Below are 19256 nucleotides of genomic sequence, written 5' to 3'. Positions count from 1 at the left end.
ACTCCGTCTCAAAAAAAAAAAAAAGAACACACATTACTGTAATATATGTAAATATTTCATTCAGCTATCACATTATATTTCAGGTGGAGTCATTATTAGTTATAATTGTCAACTTTATTTGTATTGTCTTGCTGGAGTTCCTAGAAATACTAAAGAAATGTTAAACAGTAGAGAGGAGATGGCGAAATATGATGGTGGAGTGGTAGGAATCATTTTATTGAGTAGATCCTAAAGCATACCTTGCCTGATTAATATAGTATACATTCTGTAAAATGTTTTTGTGAGATTTTCCAAAAATGAAATGTAAGATATGAAGATTTAAATTTTTTCAAAAAGAAAAAAATAAGAATAAGGTAACATTTCTGGTAACTTAATTGTTTTTTGCTGAGGGGGAGCTATTACTTTAATATTTTAAAATCCCTATTTCTTAAATTTTGCCAATACTCAAAGAATAATATTACCCAAAATTGAGGTTATTCCTATGAAATAAAGGTTAAAATGTTAATTCTTTTTATTTTAAAGAAGAAAGAGACCTTTTTTTTTTTTACACTAAAGCAATCTCTTATTTATAGCACAATTTACTGTTTTTAAAGTTTTGTGGATCATTTGTATTTCTCTGCATCATTGGTGATTCCATTTCAGATCTGACCTCTCAATGATGGTTTTTATCCTGCCTGAAGAAGCAGATCAGTAGTGTTGATCAGTTTTCTAAGTAGGCTTAGAGCGACTCTCCAATGGAAATATAATACAAACCACAAATATAAGCCATCTATGTAATTAAATGATTTCATAGTCGTATTTTTAAAAGTAAAAAAATTAATTTTAATAATTTATCTTAACCATATATATCCAAAATATTATTATTTCAATATGTAATCAATATAAAATTATTAGATATTTTACATTTTTTGATACTAAGTCTTCCAATGGTATTTTATACTTAACATGTCTCTATTTACATGGCACATCTGTGTTGAGACTAGCCACACATTTTGTGTTCAATAGCCATTTGTGGCTAGTGGCTGCTGTCTTGGGGCAGTGCAGATTCACGGCATTGTTTTGGAATCACATCAAGGGATAGTTTGGGCTTATGGAAAGAATGCCTTCACCCTTTTTGAACAATGATGTTTCTGATGTGTACTTCATCTAAAAATAAACAGACAATTAGCAACAATCTGTAATCTTGAAGACTGAAATACAAAGTATTAAAATTGGGTTGGAGAATCATCACTGTGATAAATAATATTTTAAAATCCCCAGTAGATTCTGTGTTTTAAATCTTTAAAATTCACTTAAATTTAGAAACTGGGGTTCAGAATAGTTTACTTTCTTCAGCCTGAACCTTGAATTATTATGACCAAATTTTGTGTAACAAATTACAGACTCATGAAGTTTAAATGAATTTGACTAGACAGATACATCTAAATATTAGGCAAATATCTAAGCTTTTCTAGGCAATTGATTGTCATTGATTTTTTTCCCCCTCTCTTGAGGTTGCCTACTCATTTCAGATACCTTTAGTGTTGATAAATTCAATCTAATGGTGAAGTACAATCTGACTTGCTGCAGTTTAAATTCTTTCTTTCTCTCCTGTAGAAATGATTACTACTCTGTGCTAGAACATAGAAGGAATCATAAATGTAACCCCAGTTCATTACTTTGGAATGGGGACAGTAGTAAATGGATCTGAAACAGAGATTGTTGGAGAAACATACTTTTTTAGAAACCCTGAATTTAATATAATAATATATTATTAAAATATAAACTGTACAAAAGTAAATTAGATTAAAAAATTTGGAGGAACCCTGAGATATCATTTACTTTTAAAATTTTGTATTTTAATTGTGTTTATCCACTGTCAGACTCTGGTTGTGATATAGCACCAAATATGACACAACTCTTGCCTTCAGTGGGCTTTTGCACTAGAGGAGATACCTACAATAAAACAAGTCCCAGCAATTTAGTACAGTAGGCTCATGCCCCTTGGGCTCATGGATACAGCGTCTGAAATGAAGAGAAGGAAGAGGAAAGAGGAAATTCAGGACCAATCATGAGGGGCCTTCTGCTTTGTGAAAGAGGATGAACTTTATCCTGGGTGCAGCGGGGAGACTTGGGAGAGTTTGAAGCAGAGAAGTGACATGAATAGATTTTGTGCTTTTAAGAGATCACTGTGATTGGTGTTGACATATGTATTGCCCTTGTCTATGGCCCAGAGTGGAAGCAGTCAGTAAGTTATTAATTAGGCAAGGAGCAGTGAAGGCTTATATTCAGTAATGCCAGTGGGGCTAGAGAAATGTGGATAAATTTAAGACATATTTAGAAGGTAACTGTTAGGATTTGGTGATTGATTTGTCTTGTAAGATGAGAGAGAGAGAGTGAAAGATTAAATTTGACTTGGGCACATATATATAGCACAGAAGAAGGAACAAGTTTTGTTAGGTCATAGATATTTAGCTCCCTGCCTTTAAGAAGAAAACTATGAGAAGTCAATTAAAATCCCCCAAAACATGTTTAGTTAGGCTAGCATTTATTGGTTATTTGCTATATTTAATATATAGTAGAAAGCATTTAGAATTAAAAGAATAAAATAGACATAGTTCTTTAGTTAGCATATCTCTCCACATGAAAAAGACAGGCATATATAAAATAATTTTTAGTACAAATTAGATAGTGATAAGTGCTATATCTTATATAGTAAGATATAAACAAAATTAAATTAATTCTGACTGGGGGAGATGGGATTGCAAATGACTTTACAGAATAAGTTATTTTTAAGCTGTATCTTAAAGGATGCAAGAGAGTCTAACAGACCTCCCACATTTATGTCTCTAGCCTGTGCGTTTCTCCTGATATCTGGCTTCCTCCTCGACATCTCCAAATGAATATATAAACTGTATCTTAAATTTAACATGTTTAAAACTAAATTCCTGATCTTCATTTCTTCAAAGCTATTCTTCTTACAGTCTTCCCCCATAGTAAATGGTTTCCTATTTGAGTGTAAGCTGAAATCTTTGCAACGTAAGACCCTACGCTACCTAACTCCTTTCCAAAATCCTATTACATCTTGAGCTCTTCTGTTTGCCACCCCATTCACTCTGTTCTAGCTAAACAGGGTCTGCTTGGTGTCCTTCAAGTACTTCCAACCTCAGCAACTTTGGTTTTCCTTTTCCTTTCACCTGAGGCATTTGTTTTAGTTATCTTTAAGAACTCCTTCTTCATCCCGTTCAGGTTTTTGCTCAAATGTCACCTTTTCAGTAAGGCCTTCTCTCTCCTCCCTATTTAAAATTGCCCCCATCACCTCATGCACTTTTACTTACTCCCTGACTTCATTTTTCTTTATGTCACTCACCATCTGACATACGTATCTCATGCTTATTGATTTGGTTATTATGTCATATCCCACTTGACCATTAGCTCCATGAGATCCTAAATTTTTTACTGTTTTCCTCATTGGTTTATCCCTACAATCTACAAAGGTGTTTGGAACATGGTAGGCACTAAATTAAATATGTATTGCATTAATAATGTGATGAAATGAGGAAGAGGGTTCTGAGTAAGGGAAGTGACATGAACAAGGCTCAGAAGAGACGTTTGGCACATTGGGAAATGCTTATTGATCTGTTAATTGGTCTTATGTTTCGGGTGTGTAGAAAACATAGAAACAGAGATTCTGAAAGGCAGTTGAGTCTAATATGAAGGCCTTTGGTAACAGTCTAAAAATGCTTGAGTTAATTCTATAAGGCAGTTCAGCAAGTAACAGCCAGATAATAGATATGATTGGCTTTGCAATCTGCCTGATCTGTGTCACAGCTATTAAAGATATGCAAACAAATGAGCATTTGGTTGACTGTAAGGGACAGGAGGCATAAACCTTTTCTAAGAGTTAGTGAAAGAGCCTGGGAAAAATAGCGAGGTAGTTTGAGGAGAAAATGGAGAGTGTATGCTTATTCTAGCCAGAAGGGCACAGCAAAACTCAAATGGATATGTGCCTGATATGAAGTGGGACTACTAACATCTCATTTTTTAGGATGAGATTTTCTGTCCACAAGAGAACTGGTAGCTGGATGTCAGATGCTGACCACAAGTTGTTAATGATTCAATTTTCTGCGTTTTATTACTGTGATAGCTTTGCGAACATGGACATCCCATCACTGGTCATATCTTGGATTTTTCATTTAAAAACCTATTTTATAATTTAATGTGCATCATTAGTGGTGAGTGTATTAAGTTATGAAGTTAGTAGGGTCAGTAAAGTATATTCTATATTTACAGTTAAGTAAATAGAATGCAATTAAGTCCTAAGAGATACTAAATATTATTTTAAAAATAAATGACTATGCAGTAATATTATATGAACTCATATATAATTTAATATTTAACGCTTAAAAAGTTTTAAATTACATATGTATGTTAAATAATAATATACAGTGGAGGTGATCATAGAATAGTTTTGTGGCTTGTGAAATTTCTAAAACATGAGACCTTTGACTTGCCCTTTACTACCTCAGAAATCCCAGAGGTCTGCAATCTGAAGATAAATTAGGTTTCTTTTTTCCCTTAGCAGCACATCTTCTACCATGTTAATACATTCCATGGATGCTGATATCGTCAGCATTAGGCCCGTTTATAAGAAAATGCTTAGCTACAGTTAATAGAACATAATTGATGGAAATGTATTTCTTAATGTATTTATTTTTTAAAAAACTTAAACTTCGATGATTTAGTAATTTTATTTTCTTAGTAAAAAAAATTTGCATCCTGTTCTCAGACATCATTTTAATAATTTAGAGTTTTAAAAAATGCTGAAAGAAAGTAAAATTAAAATCTTATCCTTATTCATGCATTTGCACATTTTCAACTTAAGTGCTCATTCCTTTCTCCTTCCTATCTTCCCTCCCTCCTTCTGTTTTTTGCCAGCCTCTCTTCTTTTCATCAGTGAGCTCAAGCTTTCTCAAATATGTCTGTTTATCCTTGCTTTTTATACGTAACTTATAGATAACTTGCGATTTGTTAACTTAGCCACATCTCTTTAGCCCTTTTCTTCAAGTATCAGTAGGTTAAATGATGAACCTTTGTGCTGATTAAGTATGGAAGTTTGTACTCATGTCTACAATGAACTACATTTTGCTCATTGATAAAAATTACTTGAAACCCTGAATATTTTTCTTCTCATGCTATTTACATACTATACAGGAAAATTAAAAACCTATTAAGGCATTTGGAAAATATTCATATCTTCCAGAATTATAAAAATGCGTACATATGTCAAGTGTGATTTGTTTTTTGACTGGTGATCTTATCATATTTTTTGTTCAACTAAAAAATGTAGACTGTTCATTAATGTGTTCTTAGATACTGAGATGAGTGGTTCTTCTCCCACACTAAATATATATCTACCACTTATTCCAGAAATTTTATTTGCATCTTCTCTTATGGCAGCTACAGCCCACCTTTTGTTTGCATTATTAATGCCCATTATTTCTTTCCAAATTATAATTTATTTGGAGATAAGGGTCTAGAACAGCAAAAGGCCCAATGGAGATGTCCATTTCAAACATGGAAGTGAAAAATGTGTTGAAAGCAAGAAAGAACCATACATTATTGGGGATATTTATCATAATATGAAGCATGTTAAGCCCTACTGTCATTGCTAATAAAAAAAAGAATATATTTGTTTTGAATGTCATAGTTATTTGCCAGGAACTATTAAGTCTCAAATATTTTTGTGGGCATATATATTTTTGAAAGTAAGTTTTGTTAAGTATTCTTAGCGTTATGTTAAATGCTTTTATAAATGGGCATAATTCAGTGAATGACCTATTGGCTTTAGGATTTAGGCAAGTTGAGTCTGTAATTTGGGATTTTTATCATGAATCCTACTAATGATAATAATATCTTATGTATATTTAGAATTCCATATTATCCCATATGAGCCTCACAGCAAACCCTGTGGTTTTGAAATGGCAATTGAGGTAAGGGTCACAGAAATTAAATTAATTTGAGTACATGTGACAGTAAGTTGAGTAGACAAGACTTAAACATAATTATTCTTTCTACTATATCAGATTGAAATAGATTATCATTTATCTATTGATTTGTAATCCATGATTTTTCTTTATTGTAATGCATTTGAAATAACAGTTTTATAATATCTAAAAACCACATAATATTTATGGGGTTGGTCTGGAAGGATTATAGATTATTTTTTCTTTTCCAATTTTGAAAATGATTGTTTTTCTTTTACTGTAGGAAAAAAACAGCATTTTATCTACCAAATTAGGACAAACTAAATTTAAATATCAACTTGAAAGCTTTCAGATATGCAGTTGATTTAAAATAACTATTATAAATGCAATTCAATGTACTTGATCTCTAGTGAATTTTTAAAAAGTTTTATTACTTATGGGCTAACAAAATAAATCTTGAAAATTAAAATGTTTCAAAACGTGCACCTTATATTTTTATAATATACTGTTAATCAGCTCTTTTGTTAATTAAGAAAGCTTATTTTCAATTTTTTTAATCATTTTTTCAGTGGTGAAAAGCTGAAATTTTGCTTTCACATTTTTTTACCGTCAGTGTCCCTAAGCAGTGCACCTTAAATTAGTTAACTTCTAATTTATCATGCTTCTATTTGAGTTGTCAATATTTCATATTTAGGAAAAATGAAATAAATATTTTATTTTAACTAAAAAGGAGCTTCTTCATTTTTATTTCTATTTTGATTATCTTGTTTCTTTTTGGTTGATAGATTAGTAGTTGGTATGTTTGCCCCAATATATTGAAGTGGTGGGTTTAGTTCAGTGCATAGAATTGGTGACTATTAAAAGGAGAATCATACAGCCTGGCTGCAAAGGTTGTTCATATCAGTGGAAATTATACCTTAATAAAGAAAACTAAAGCATATGTGTGGTCACAACCAATCCTTGTCATTATGCTGTGAAAGCCTTGGGATTTGTGATCAAAGCAATGGGCTTATCCTGAACTGTGGTATAACCTCTGGTTGAACCTTTCAAATTTTTATGTTAGGAGATGATACACTAAATGTTGGCCATGTTACCTGCCTCTAAGACCCATCTACCTAATTAAGTGATAGAGATTAAAATTATTGTGAGCAAGCCAGAAGAAAATGTGAATTGTAAATGTATCTGTCTTCTGTCAGTGTTGTTTACTTATCATTTTCCACTGATGTTTTAAAGAATTGCTGAACATGTGTTTTTTATCCAGAACTGACTGTTCTGTTCTGATGAATATAAAACATGCTTCACTTTGTAAATGTGCATTAGAAGTATTAGAAAGGCATAATCTTTGACTCTGTTACTACATTTCATCTGTCAAAAGAGATAATTTTGAACTGTAATATTTGGTATTGTATCAAGACATGGTTCTTAGAAAGATGCTTTTAGTATTAAAATGGAATTCTACTGTATAACTTAAATGCCATTGTCATCCACAGTAAGATTTTGGCTGTATATATGCTTATTTATTTTGTTACATATTAGTATATATCAGTTGAGTTCAGCATGTTTATTTCATATTAAGAGAGTATTGAACTCTCATCACTGACTTATTTATGCAGATTTTCTTGTAATGAGACTGCAATATAGTTTAAGTACAGCATGTCCTCAAATGTCATTTCATTCAATGTTTTGTTATATCGCTGGTGAGAAAAAAAACATCAATTCATGGCCGGGGCCACTGTCTGTGTGGTGTTTGCATGTTCTTCCCATGTCTGTGTGGGCTTTTTCCAGGTACTCTGGCTTCCTCCCACATCCCAAAGATGTGCACATGAGGTGAACTGGTGTGTCTACATGGTTCCTGTCTGAGTGTGTGTGTGTGTGTGTGTGTGTGTGTGTGTGTGTGTGTTGCATGCGCGCATGCACTCCCTGCTATGGGATGGCACCTGGTGTCCTGTCCAAGGCACCATGGGTTCCTGACTTGTGCCCTGAGTTGCCGCAGTAGGTGTTAGGCCACCTGCAACCCTGAAGTGGAATAAATGGGTAAATAATTATCTTGTTTTTGTTAATCTTTCTTAGATGTATATATAGCTCACATTTATTTCAATATTTAATATTAGAAGTGTTTTGGGTCTCTTTTTAGAAGTTTGGTGATGTTTTTGTGGCAACCAAAATATGCCATGGAAACTTAATTCATTTATATCAATTAGCCTGTGGTAAAATTGGCATCATTATATGCCATTTTATGTAAAGTTGCAATTTTCAAGAACCTATCGATGACAGTAAGTGAGGATTTGCTGTATATATGCTCATTGTCTTATTTAATTGTGCTAATTTGATGTTGTTCTTCATACTATATGTAAAATGTTAATAATCTCTCTCCTCAGTATTAGTTTCTTAGAAATGCTTGTCATATTTTAAATTCACTTGTAAAGTCCTCAATTTCATGGATCCTTCCATTTAGAGGGAGATAGAAACAAACAAGCAGTTATAATACAGATTGATGAGTTCTGTGTTAGCGAAATACAATGTATTACGATCTTTTCCCTAAAGCTTTCTCTGGCCACCCCAACTTTTAGTCATAATTTTCTCATTTGAACTTCTGGAGTGCTAGTTGTTTTCACAACCTATTTTCTCTTAAAAATATATCCTTTCTCTATTACTGATTTAGATCTGTATTCTCTGTGGGGGTGGGGCGGGGGAACTCATTTTATGTATCCCAGACCCTAAAACAGTTCTCTCTGAAGAGTAAGAACTAACTTACAGGGGCGTCCCCTAGGGGGACGGAGCCCGTGTGTGCCATGGCGCTGAGAAATCTCCGCCTGGTGCTGGAGCTGCTGTGCGGGCCGTGCAGTGGTGCTGGGTCGGGCCAAGGGGCTGCCCACCCGGAGCTGGGATGCCAGAAGGGCTGTTGGTGAGGACATTTCACCATTTGGTCTCTCCTTTTGTGGGCAAGCAGGTGGTAAAGACAGGGAGCAACAGTAAGAAGCTATAGCCCACCAGCCTCCAGTCTCTGTGGCTCCAGGACACCCAGGTCCATGGAAAGAAATTATTCCTTAGATTTGATCCAGATGAAGAAATGGGGCCCGCTGGCAACAGCCCACCGCCAGAGCCTCCACAAAAAGAAGCGCAGAAGGAAGGGACTGCGAACTCAAAGCAGGCCCGGGAGCCCAGTGGGCAGAAGACCCTTGACACCTCCTCACGGTCCACAGAGCTCGTCCCCCAGGGAGAGGATGATTAGGAATGTTTGAAGGGAGACACCCCTACAGGAGATGCTGGGAGGTGGCTGCGTGTCAGCTCTTGTTTGTTTGGCAGCGTTTGGGTGAACGACTTCTCCAGAGCCAAGAAAGCCAAAAAGGGGGGACTGGAGGGACCCTGCCCTGAGGTTGGTCCTGTACTTTGGTGGTGGTGGTTTCCTGGCATTTTATAATTGTCAGATGTCTTGGAGCTCTTCCCCAGAGGTCACACCCACCTGTGTGACCTCTGGGGAAGTTCCATTGAGGGCAAACCTTGGAAGCTCTAGGCCAGGCTCAGCTTGTCTGTTATACACCATTGGACCAGAAATACTTCTCAGGGCTAGGGAACATCCTTAAGAATGAAGTCTTGTACAGAGCTGGCATCCATCTCCTTTCTCTTGGTTCAATCCTGAGTGCCTCCACGTTAGGAGGCCCTGGTGGATCACGTGGTGGAGTTCAGTACAGCCTGGCTGCAGGGCAAGTTCCAGGGCAAACCGCAGCACATGCAGGTCTACCAGAAAGAACAGTGCCCTGCTGGCCACCAGGTCATGAAGAAGCCCTTTGGGCCCTCAGGTGGGTTCCAGAGGCTCACCTGGTGGTGCCCACAGTGCCAGCCTCGGTTGTTAGAGGAGCCGGAGCAGTACCAGTTCTTCTAAGGAACTCAGGGTGCTCTTCATGGAACCTTGCCTCTTGGTGAACCTGATGTCTAAGTGTCCAGAGAGGAGGATGTGATCAGGGACGGGGTGCAGAGGATAGTGTGGGTCAGGAGTGCCAGTATTATAATGTTCATCTCCCTGGAGTTGTGTTGAAGGCAGAGTTTTCATAGGGTTAGATTTTTTTTTTTTTCTTCCTTTTCTAGTTGTTAATTCTTCCTATTGAATTGCGCCATTGTGAAAGATGAGAAAAGTCATGTTGATGGGTAAGGGGAAAACCTTCTGGAAGTCAATGGGGCAAGGAAGAAGAAAGCCTATGGGAAATAGTTGTAGTCCCAACATGGCTTTGCAGATGATGGGGGGTTTTTTGGGTTTTTGTTTTGAGACAAGGTCTAACTCTGTTTCCTAGGCTAGGGTGCCAGTGGCATGAACTCGGCTCACTGCAGCCTTGCCCTCCCAGGCTCAAGCAGTCCTCACCTCACCCTCCAGAGTAGCTGGGACTACAGACATATGCCATGATGCCTGACTGATTTTTGTTTACTTTTTTTGTAGAGATGGGGTCTTGCCATGTTGGCCAAGCTGGTCTTGAACTCCTGCACTCAAGCGATCCTCCCACCTTGGCCTCCCAAAATGTTGGGACCACAGGTGTGAGCCAGTGCACCCAGCCAGCTCCTGTGTTTTGTTTTTGTTCTGGAACTTTGGTTGATTTTAAGGCCCTCCATTTTGAAAGCAGGAAAACAGTCATTTTTTTTTTCCTTATTCCCCTGGAGGATCCAGGGATGAGAATAGAGTGGCCTGAAAGCAGTGCTTGGATTCAGCCTCCTGCCAGGTCCTTCCTGCTGGACACAGACACCAAGAGGCTGGGGTGGAGCAGAGAGCTATGCCTTCCTGGGGTGCTCAGTCGTCTGTAGAGAAAAGCTGCTTGTTTACTCCTTAAGTCAATGTATTTGTGACTGTTGCTCTTGATATGTTGAACAATTCAGGAATCAAGGGCTATGGAGAAACTCCTTCAGGTTGTTGGCAACAGGTAGATGAAGCTAGGACAGTGACATGAAACTGAAGCTCTCTGTTAAACAAACAAACAAAAAAAGAATAAGAACTAAATAAATGTGGTTTCTTTTTTGTGATAATGATGTGCTACATCACCCTTCATTTCTACCTAAGGTTTAAATCAAATAATTAAGAGGTGTTCTTATGAGTTTTATTATTTTAATAAGAAATAACATTTACATTCTATTTGTATTTCTGCCCATACCGAATTCTTCCTGCATTTTGGGTATGTGTGTATATATATGTATATATAAATATATACAAAAAAGACATATATTTATATGTTATACTTTTTATATATAACATATATGTATATATTTATATTATATATGTATAATATATGTATTTATATTACATATATTATACATGTATAGTATATATACTTTATATATATATATATCATATATGTATAATATATATGTATTTTTTTTTGAGACAGGGTCTCGCTCTGTCACCCAGGCTGGAGTGCAGTAGTGTGAACACGGCTCACTGCAGCTTCCTGGACTCACAGTCTTCCCACATCAGCCTCTCAAATAGCTGGGACTACAGGCACAGGTGCATGCCACCATACCTGGCTAAATTTTTTAATTTTTTTGTAGAGATGGGTCTTGCCATGTTGCTCAGGCTGGTCTTGAACTCCTGGAAACAAGCCATCCTTCTGTCTTGGCCTCCCAAAGTGCTGGGATTACAGGCCTTAGCCACGGTGCCTGGCCTAGAAATATATTATCATGGCTGGGCTTGGTGGCTCACTCCTGTAATCCCAGCACTTTGGGAGGCCGAGGCAGGCAGATCACCTGAGGTCAGGAGTTTGAGACTAGCCTGGCCAACATGCTGAAACCCCGTCTCTACTAAAAATACAAAAATTAACCTGGTGTGGTTACAGGCGCCTATAATCTCAGCTACTAAGGAAGCTGAGGCATGAGAATTGCTTGAACTCAGGAGGCAGAGGTTGCAGTGAGCCAAGATTGCACCGCTGCACTCCAGCCTGGGTGACACAGCAAGACTTCATCTCAAAAAAAAAAAAAAAAAAAAAGATACTATCGGTTAATATATTGCTAACTTTTTACCATTATTGAAATAGGTATAAAATTATAACCACCAACTCAAGTGTACAAGAAATATCCTAATTTGAACTCAGCCCTTCTTCATATTAGGCTGGTGAAAAATTCCTTCATAGTTATTAGATTGGTAGAGCAGGGACCTTCTTTTCTCAAGGCTTGAATGAGAATCCAGGCTTATGTGATACCTAGAAAACTAGCCTTCACATCTTTAGTCTATCGTTTTCTTCATTAGTCATATCTTTATTGTCTAAGATACATATGGTCTTTCGGAGGCAAGCAGCTCTGATGATTATACCAAGTTAGTGTTAGAAAATATTTGCTGATGCCAAAAGCCATGGTGCCAAGGGACTAGCTTCCCTATGTGCACCATGCATGGGGCCACTATGTACAGTAGGCAGATTGTTCTTCAGAAAGGGCACTTGATTGAGAGAAGGAACAGAAGCTAAAATCCAGCCTGTACTTATTCCATTTATGAAACTGAATTCTCTTAGGACTACATTAGCCTAGAGGTGTTACCTTTCTTATATTTCACATAGAGGCACTGTATGGGCATATAGTGACCCTCTCACCATTCCCCATCTTCTGGATTCCTGCCTAACCTCTTCATCCCTTCTCCTTTCACCCAGGCTGGAAAAAAAAAAAAAATGCTGACTGTAGATTTTGAGAACTTGCTTCCCTACTCTTGGAAAAAATTTATGCCTGTTTGGCTTCTCTCTCTTTAAAAATACTAACATTTGACTCCTCCTTCACCTAGATACCTCACATACTCTCTGTTTGCTTAGAGATTCACACAAGACAGAAAAGAAAGATGCCTCAAGAGGCCTCTGCTCTGGACCCTGCAAATGTTCTTGAGAAAGGAAATGCCTGTCTACTCTTAAAATTAAAGGTGAAGGGAGTGAGAGGTGAAAAAATAGAGTAAAACGCAAATACATATCTTGATAAATTTTAAGTGAAATGTTGAAAGCTAATTTTTAATTTTTAGTGTTTAAATTTTTAATTTTGAAATATGTTTACAATGCCCATTGTACAGAATTTACATAAAATGTTTCCTTAGGAAATCAAAAAATCAATAGTAATTAAATGGAAACTGATGGTTATTACCTTCTTCCCAGCATGATAGAAATTATGTAGCTGAAAGACTTGAAAGTTTGAAATTGCTTTCTTCATATCACTTATTTAAAAATTCTTTTTAGTTTTATGGGTGGTTTTGCTCCATTTAATTTCTAGTTTAACTAATTGAATTTATATTTAGGTTAAGGTGTCAATATTAAAGTAACATAATAATTCATAATAAATGTGTATTTAAAAATAAATTGGGCCAGGAATAAAATATATTTTGGGGAGGATTGCTTGAAGCCAGGAGTTTGAGACTAGCCTGGGCAACATAGCCAGACCCTGTCACTGCAAAAAATTGAAAAATTAGCCAGGCATGGTAGTGTATTCCTATAGTCCTAGCCACTTGGGAGGCTAAGGTGGAAAGATCGATTAAAGTTTGAGGTTACAGTGAACTATGATTGTGCCACTACTGTACTCCAACCTGGGTGACAGAGTGGGACCCTGTCTCTTAACCAAAACAAAAAACAAAAAACAAAAAAAACTTGTGGAGAATATTTGTTTTGAGCAAATAAATTTGTTGTCAATTTGTTGAGTAACCTGAATGAAATAACAGATGTAGAAGATACAGACAAATATACAAAATCATAATATTTTGGTGCTATATATTAGAAGGATTGAAAACTTCATTTTTGTAACAAATGCTATGAAATATCATTTGTTCCATTGTGCTTCCTCAAATTGGTGTTGGTAAGAGTACTTTTTAGGTATATTTTTACTATGCATTTAGGTATATTTTATTATGCATCTCTAATTTACAATAGAAATGACGAATCTCTCAAATTTTAAAACTCGGGGGAAAATTAGCACTTAAAATTCATCCATTATAATTATTGTTTTGAATCTAGGAGGATTATAAAACAAGAGCATGGTAGGTATAACCAGCAAAAGAAGGACACTATCTTCTAATCATGATAGAGTGTGAATGGGGGTGGAAGTGGGCAGCGGGTATTACTGAAATGAGAATAATTAGTATTTAATTAAGCAAATGCTGCTTTTGATTGTCAATGAACAAGGAAAGCATGTTCATCCCTCTTTACTGTAAAACAAGGCCTGGGAATAGGAACATTCATCTTCAGTAGCACAAGTATTATGAAGTGAAAATAACATATTTTGGTAAAATTTGTCAAAGCTGGAAATTAATTGAATACACACTTTGGCAATTAATACTAGAAAATTATATAGTGATTTATTGGGATAAATCACATTACAAAAATTCTTTTTCAATTAATTATTTATATAACAATTGCTATATATAGAGAGATAAATATATATATATGAAAGATATATGTATTCAGGATAGCCAGTTGTTTTCTCATCATGAAAATGCTAAAAGTTTAGAGTTTCTTTTCCTTTTTTAAAAATCACTTTGTATATAAGTTAAAAACTTATACTTAAAATGTTTAGCACTGCATGTACTATGTAAGTAGAACCCAGGCTTATTTGATGACTAAGGACACAGGCTTTACAGTTAAACAAGTCCTGGTCCAACTTCCATATTTATAATATATCAACTGGTAACGTTGGACAAAGCACTTTTTTGAGCCTTAGTTCATTTTTTAAGTAGAAATGATTGATACTTTACCTTGTAAAGTGGTTGTGAGATTAAATTTAATAAGGTTTATTAAGAGTTTATTTATTTATGGTATGAGAGTATGACTCATACCATGCAATAAGTGTTAGCTCAGACAAATTGGATATGGCTTTTTGCTTCATAAAATAACACACATCTGCATTTTCCTCTTTTGTCAATTAGAATTATATACATTGTTTTTGAAGATGAGAATCTTAAAATTTTTGTGTGATTATAGCCTAATTTTATTTATAGCTAAGCTTTAAACAAGGTCTTTTTTTTTTTTTAATTGTTCAGTTAAAATGCTTTTTAAGTCTAATGGTCAGGTGGTTGTCAGCCATTTGGAAGGAGAACAAGCTCATTTCTACCCTGCTTAGTTAATTATTGTGATTGTAAACAAAGGATGTACAATTCAAAGTCAGACAACATTTCACATGGATGATGGAGGTGATAATAGCTTAATTCCTGCTGGATTTTTTTTCTCTGCTCTGGCAAGTTCATACTGACCTGTCCAAAATCTGATGACCTCCCTATTTTACTCAACTGTTTGGAAAGCCGGGCCTGCCATAGCTGGCCCTGAGGGGGTATCTGAAAGACCACTGAACCACTGACCCATGTCAAGACTGGATTTCAAGTCTGATCTACAGAGCCTCTGAAATAGTTATATATGGGGTTTATTACGCACAAAAGGCTAAACAGCTGCATTTTTCTGCTTATTAAATGTCATTATTAAAGTTACATATTGAATTTACTCAGTTTCTCATGCAAGTCATTTTCTAGACTAATTTTAAATTTTGATCCTCTATCAGAGTTGGTATCTTTAAACTTGACCGTTTTGAAATGTGAGGAAAAGGTACTGACAAACCATGGCTAAACTGTAGTAAATTATCTTCCTGGTTGATGAAGAGACCAAGACAGTGGCATTTTAATGCTTAGAAAGATTTTGGGTTTTTCTGGCAAAAATTCCATATACCTCATAAAAAATCTAGTTAGGTTGTCATTATTGTTATAGCATGGTAATTTATGTTTATATCTTGTCAAACCTCAGTTATTACTAAAATGTTTGTATTTAAGAGTTTTGAGGTTATGAGACATGTCATGAAGGAAAGCCTATGAAAGCTATTTATACCAGTAAGATCTTATTTAAATTGGGTTGGATAGGATCTGTCTACCTTATGAGAAACTGTGACAGGGCTATGATATGCAAAGAAAAAAAAATTCCCTGTGTTTATTTTGTTCTTCTGAACAATAGAAAATGATCAGGTCCTTTTTTTGAATATCTAGTCAGTATCCTACAGTTTATAATATCACACTGTCTTTTATTTTTATATAGGAGTTGATCCCTGAATTTTATTATCTCCCTGAGATGTTTGTCAACTTCAATAATTATAATCTTGGAGTGATGGATGATGGGACAGTAGTGTCTGATGTCGAACTTCCTCCTTGGGCCAAAACCTCAGAAGAATTTGTTCACATAAACAGATTGGTAAGATAGTAATCATCTACTCTGTCTGTCATGAGCTTTTGCTCAAAGCATCTTTCATGTGTTGGTGTATAATCATTAACCCTTGCTCTTCTGGACAAAGCTGTAGGTGATAGGACTAACTGAAAGTGACATAATAGCTCAAGAATCCTTGTATATACTTTATGAAATGTTATTGAATTGATATATAATAGTTTCTTTTATGCAGAAGTTAAGTTACATTCATATATACATGATGATTCAAAATTATAAGCGAAAGTTAGAAGTGAAATTGGGATTGTAAGTTTTTCCAAATATGAGCTTCTCTTTCCAGGAAAGGAACATAATTTTGTATTCCAGGTTAGAAGGCCATTGCACATTTTCATAATAGAAACAAGATTTTCAAATTATGTCCTGTATCTGTCATTTGAAGGAAATCTTCGTGTAATATTGAGAATATGAAAATGTTAAAAGCACATTGAATTTGTGCTTACAAACAACTCTTTAGTATCCTCTTTAGTGGATTCTTTAGTGTCCTTCATTATCTGGGTTCAGTATTATTTTTGAGACACTAATATGACTTTTCCTTTTTGCCTTTTAAGTTTCACAGAAGTTTGGAATCAGGGAGCTTTATTCTTAGTATTTAAAAGTAGAATCTTGGCCGGGTGCGGTGGCTCACACCTGTAATCCCAGCACTTTGGAAGGCCAAGGTGGGCGGATTACCTGAGGTCAGGAGTTTGAGACCAGCCTGCCCAACATGGTGAAACCCCACCTCTATTAAAAATACAAAAATTAGCTGGATGTGGTGGCAGGCGCCTGTAATCCCAGCTACTTGGGAGGCTGAGGCAGGAGAATTGCTTGAACCTGGGAGGCAGAGGTTGCAGTGAGCTGAGATCATGCCATTGTACTCCAGACTGGGTGACACAGTGAAACTCCGTCTCGAAAAAATAAAAAATAAAATAAATTTAAAAAATAAAAGTAGAATGTTTACCATACTCTACATTAAAAGTGAAATCTCAGTTGCATTATGTTTTTACTTCACATGTAAAAAAGGAAAATTATTGCATTTTTTTAATGTGGCATTCCTTTCTTTTCATACCAACAATTAATCCTATCTTCCAGATCCTATTACAGTCTCATTATTTTTGAAATTTTGGATTCTATATATGCTGGAAACAATGCAGGGGAGTGGAAAGAATATGTAAGCTTTAGAATCTGACCAGATTTCCCAATCCTTTATCAATCACATTGCTGGTTGTGGAACCTTAGCAGTTTAACCTTTCTGAGCCTTGGTTTCTTCATTTGTAATTTTGAAATTATGAGTAAACAATTGTAATTATGTATGTAAAATGCCTAGAATATTCTCTGGCTTATAGTAGGCACTCAGAAAATAGTAAATAATATTATTGTATCACAGTCTTATGGAACATGTTGCATTTTACTTTTACCCCAAGAATTTTTAAAGATTCTCACAAAGTTTCTGTGATTAAAGTGAGAGATGACGCTAAGCTTGCTCTGAAAGATACTGAAGGAAATGTCAAACCTTTAAATGCAGCAGGTGTCTATGGTCGTGTTTTTTTTCCCCAGGGATACACAAAAGTGAATAGAAGGTATATTCATACTACAACTTTTTTCTTTCAGTGATTTTTCTTTTAAAACAAATTCACTGAGGTATAATCTATATATAATAAAATACAACTTTTTAAAGTATGCAATTCAAGGAGTTTAGTAAGTGTATACAGTTATGTAACCGCCACTACAATCCAGCTTTAGAACACTCACGAGTACAAAAAGTTTCCTTGGGCCTCTTTATAGTCAGCCTCTGCTGCCACTGCCGGCTCCAGGCAATCACTGATTCTGTCTGTGTTTTGCTTTTCTAGAAATTTTATATTAATGGAATCATACAATATGTAGTCTTTTTATGCCTGTCTTCTTTCACTTAGCACGATGTTTTTTGAGATTCGTCCATGTTATGCATATATCAGTAGTTAATTTCTTTGTATTGCTGTATAGTATTCCATTTTATAGATATCACATTTTAAAATCTCTTTACTAGTTAATGGACTTTTTTTTCTAGTTTGGGCTATTATAAATATTTGCATATAAGTCTTAGTGTGGACATCTGTTTTTATTTCTCTTGGGTAGATTTCTAGGAATTCCTGGGTCATATAATAAAAATGTTTACCGTTTTGTATTCCCACAATGTATGAAGTTTCAGTTTTTCCATATCCTTAACAAGACTTGGTATTGTCAGTCTTATTTATTTTAGCCATTCTAGTAGGTAGGTCATTGTTATTTTAATTTGCATTATCCTAATGACGAAAATGTTAACCATCTTTTCACCGACTTATTTGCTACTCATATATATATATATTCTTTGGTGAAGTATCCATTCAAATATTTTGCCTATTTTTAAATTGCGTTGTCTTTTTCTTAGTGAATTGTAAGAGATCTTTGTGTATTCTCCATAAAAGTCATTTGTCCAACATGTATTTTGAAAATATTTTTTAACTAGCTTTTTTTTTATTTTTTAGTGGTGTCTTTTGAATCACGATTTAAAAAATGTTTTAACTAAATATTAGATATTAAATATTTATACAATAAATAAAAGATACAAAATATCCTCATTATTGGTGAATATACTTTTAAGAAAAAATCATGTTCTGATCATTTTTTTATTGACACACTTTTTCTCAAATATGACTTGAAATTTTAAGTCTCAAGAGAATCAGTTTCTGTTAATCATTACCATAGTTAGTATTATTAATAATATAAAGAAGTTTGTTAGTATGTTTACTTCACTTTAAAGGAGCTCTAAAAGGCAGAAACATTTGAATAAGTTATATATTAAGTTTTTCACCAACATTTTGACAATTAAAAAATTTAATTGTATAAGTTAAGGAAAGCCGCTCTCCTGACAGTACCTCCCATCTCTACCCTCACTGCCTTCACCTCAGAAGAGCCAGGTCTATTTGGGACAGGTTTACAAGGGCACTAAGGAAAAGAAGATTGTGGTTTATCAAATGCTTTTGGCTACCCACGCTCTAAACTTGGACATGATTGTAAAGTTGTATACCAGATAATATTTTGCAGTATTAACTGTGCATTTGTTATAACATTATTATTAAGTTTACTTAATATTTTTCTCAGT

At 35.1% G+C, this 19256-nt stretch overlaps 1 protein-coding gene and 1 pseudogene across 3 annotated transcripts in view; both read left to right on the top strand.

The window, feature by feature from the left end:
- Positions 1–19256, top strand: part of LRBA (LPS responsive beige-like anchor protein) — a 763816-nt gene that overhangs the window by 597684 nt on the left and 146876 nt on the right. For all 3 annotated transcript variants that reach the window (XM_024245927.3, XM_054553557.2, XM_054553558.2), the window contains one exon: positions 15977–16129. In XM_024245927.3, the coding sequence (XP_024101695.2) occupies positions 15977–16129 (153 nt within the window). The remainder of the gene's footprint in view (positions 1–15976; positions 16130–19256) is intronic.
- LOC129058829 (endonuclease 8-like 2) lies at positions 6604–11029 on the top strand (annotated as a pseudogene).

The sequence above is a fragment of the Pongo abelii genome, chromosome 3 (genome assembly GCF_028885655.2).
Source record: "Pongo abelii isolate AG06213 chromosome 3, NHGRI_mPonAbe1-v2.0_pri, whole genome shotgun sequence".
Taxonomy (NCBI): domain Eukaryota; kingdom Metazoa; phylum Chordata; class Mammalia; order Primates; family Hominidae; genus Pongo; species Pongo abelii.
Note: the sequence above shows the minus strand (reverse complement) of the source record. Positions and strands in the feature narration are given on the sequence as shown.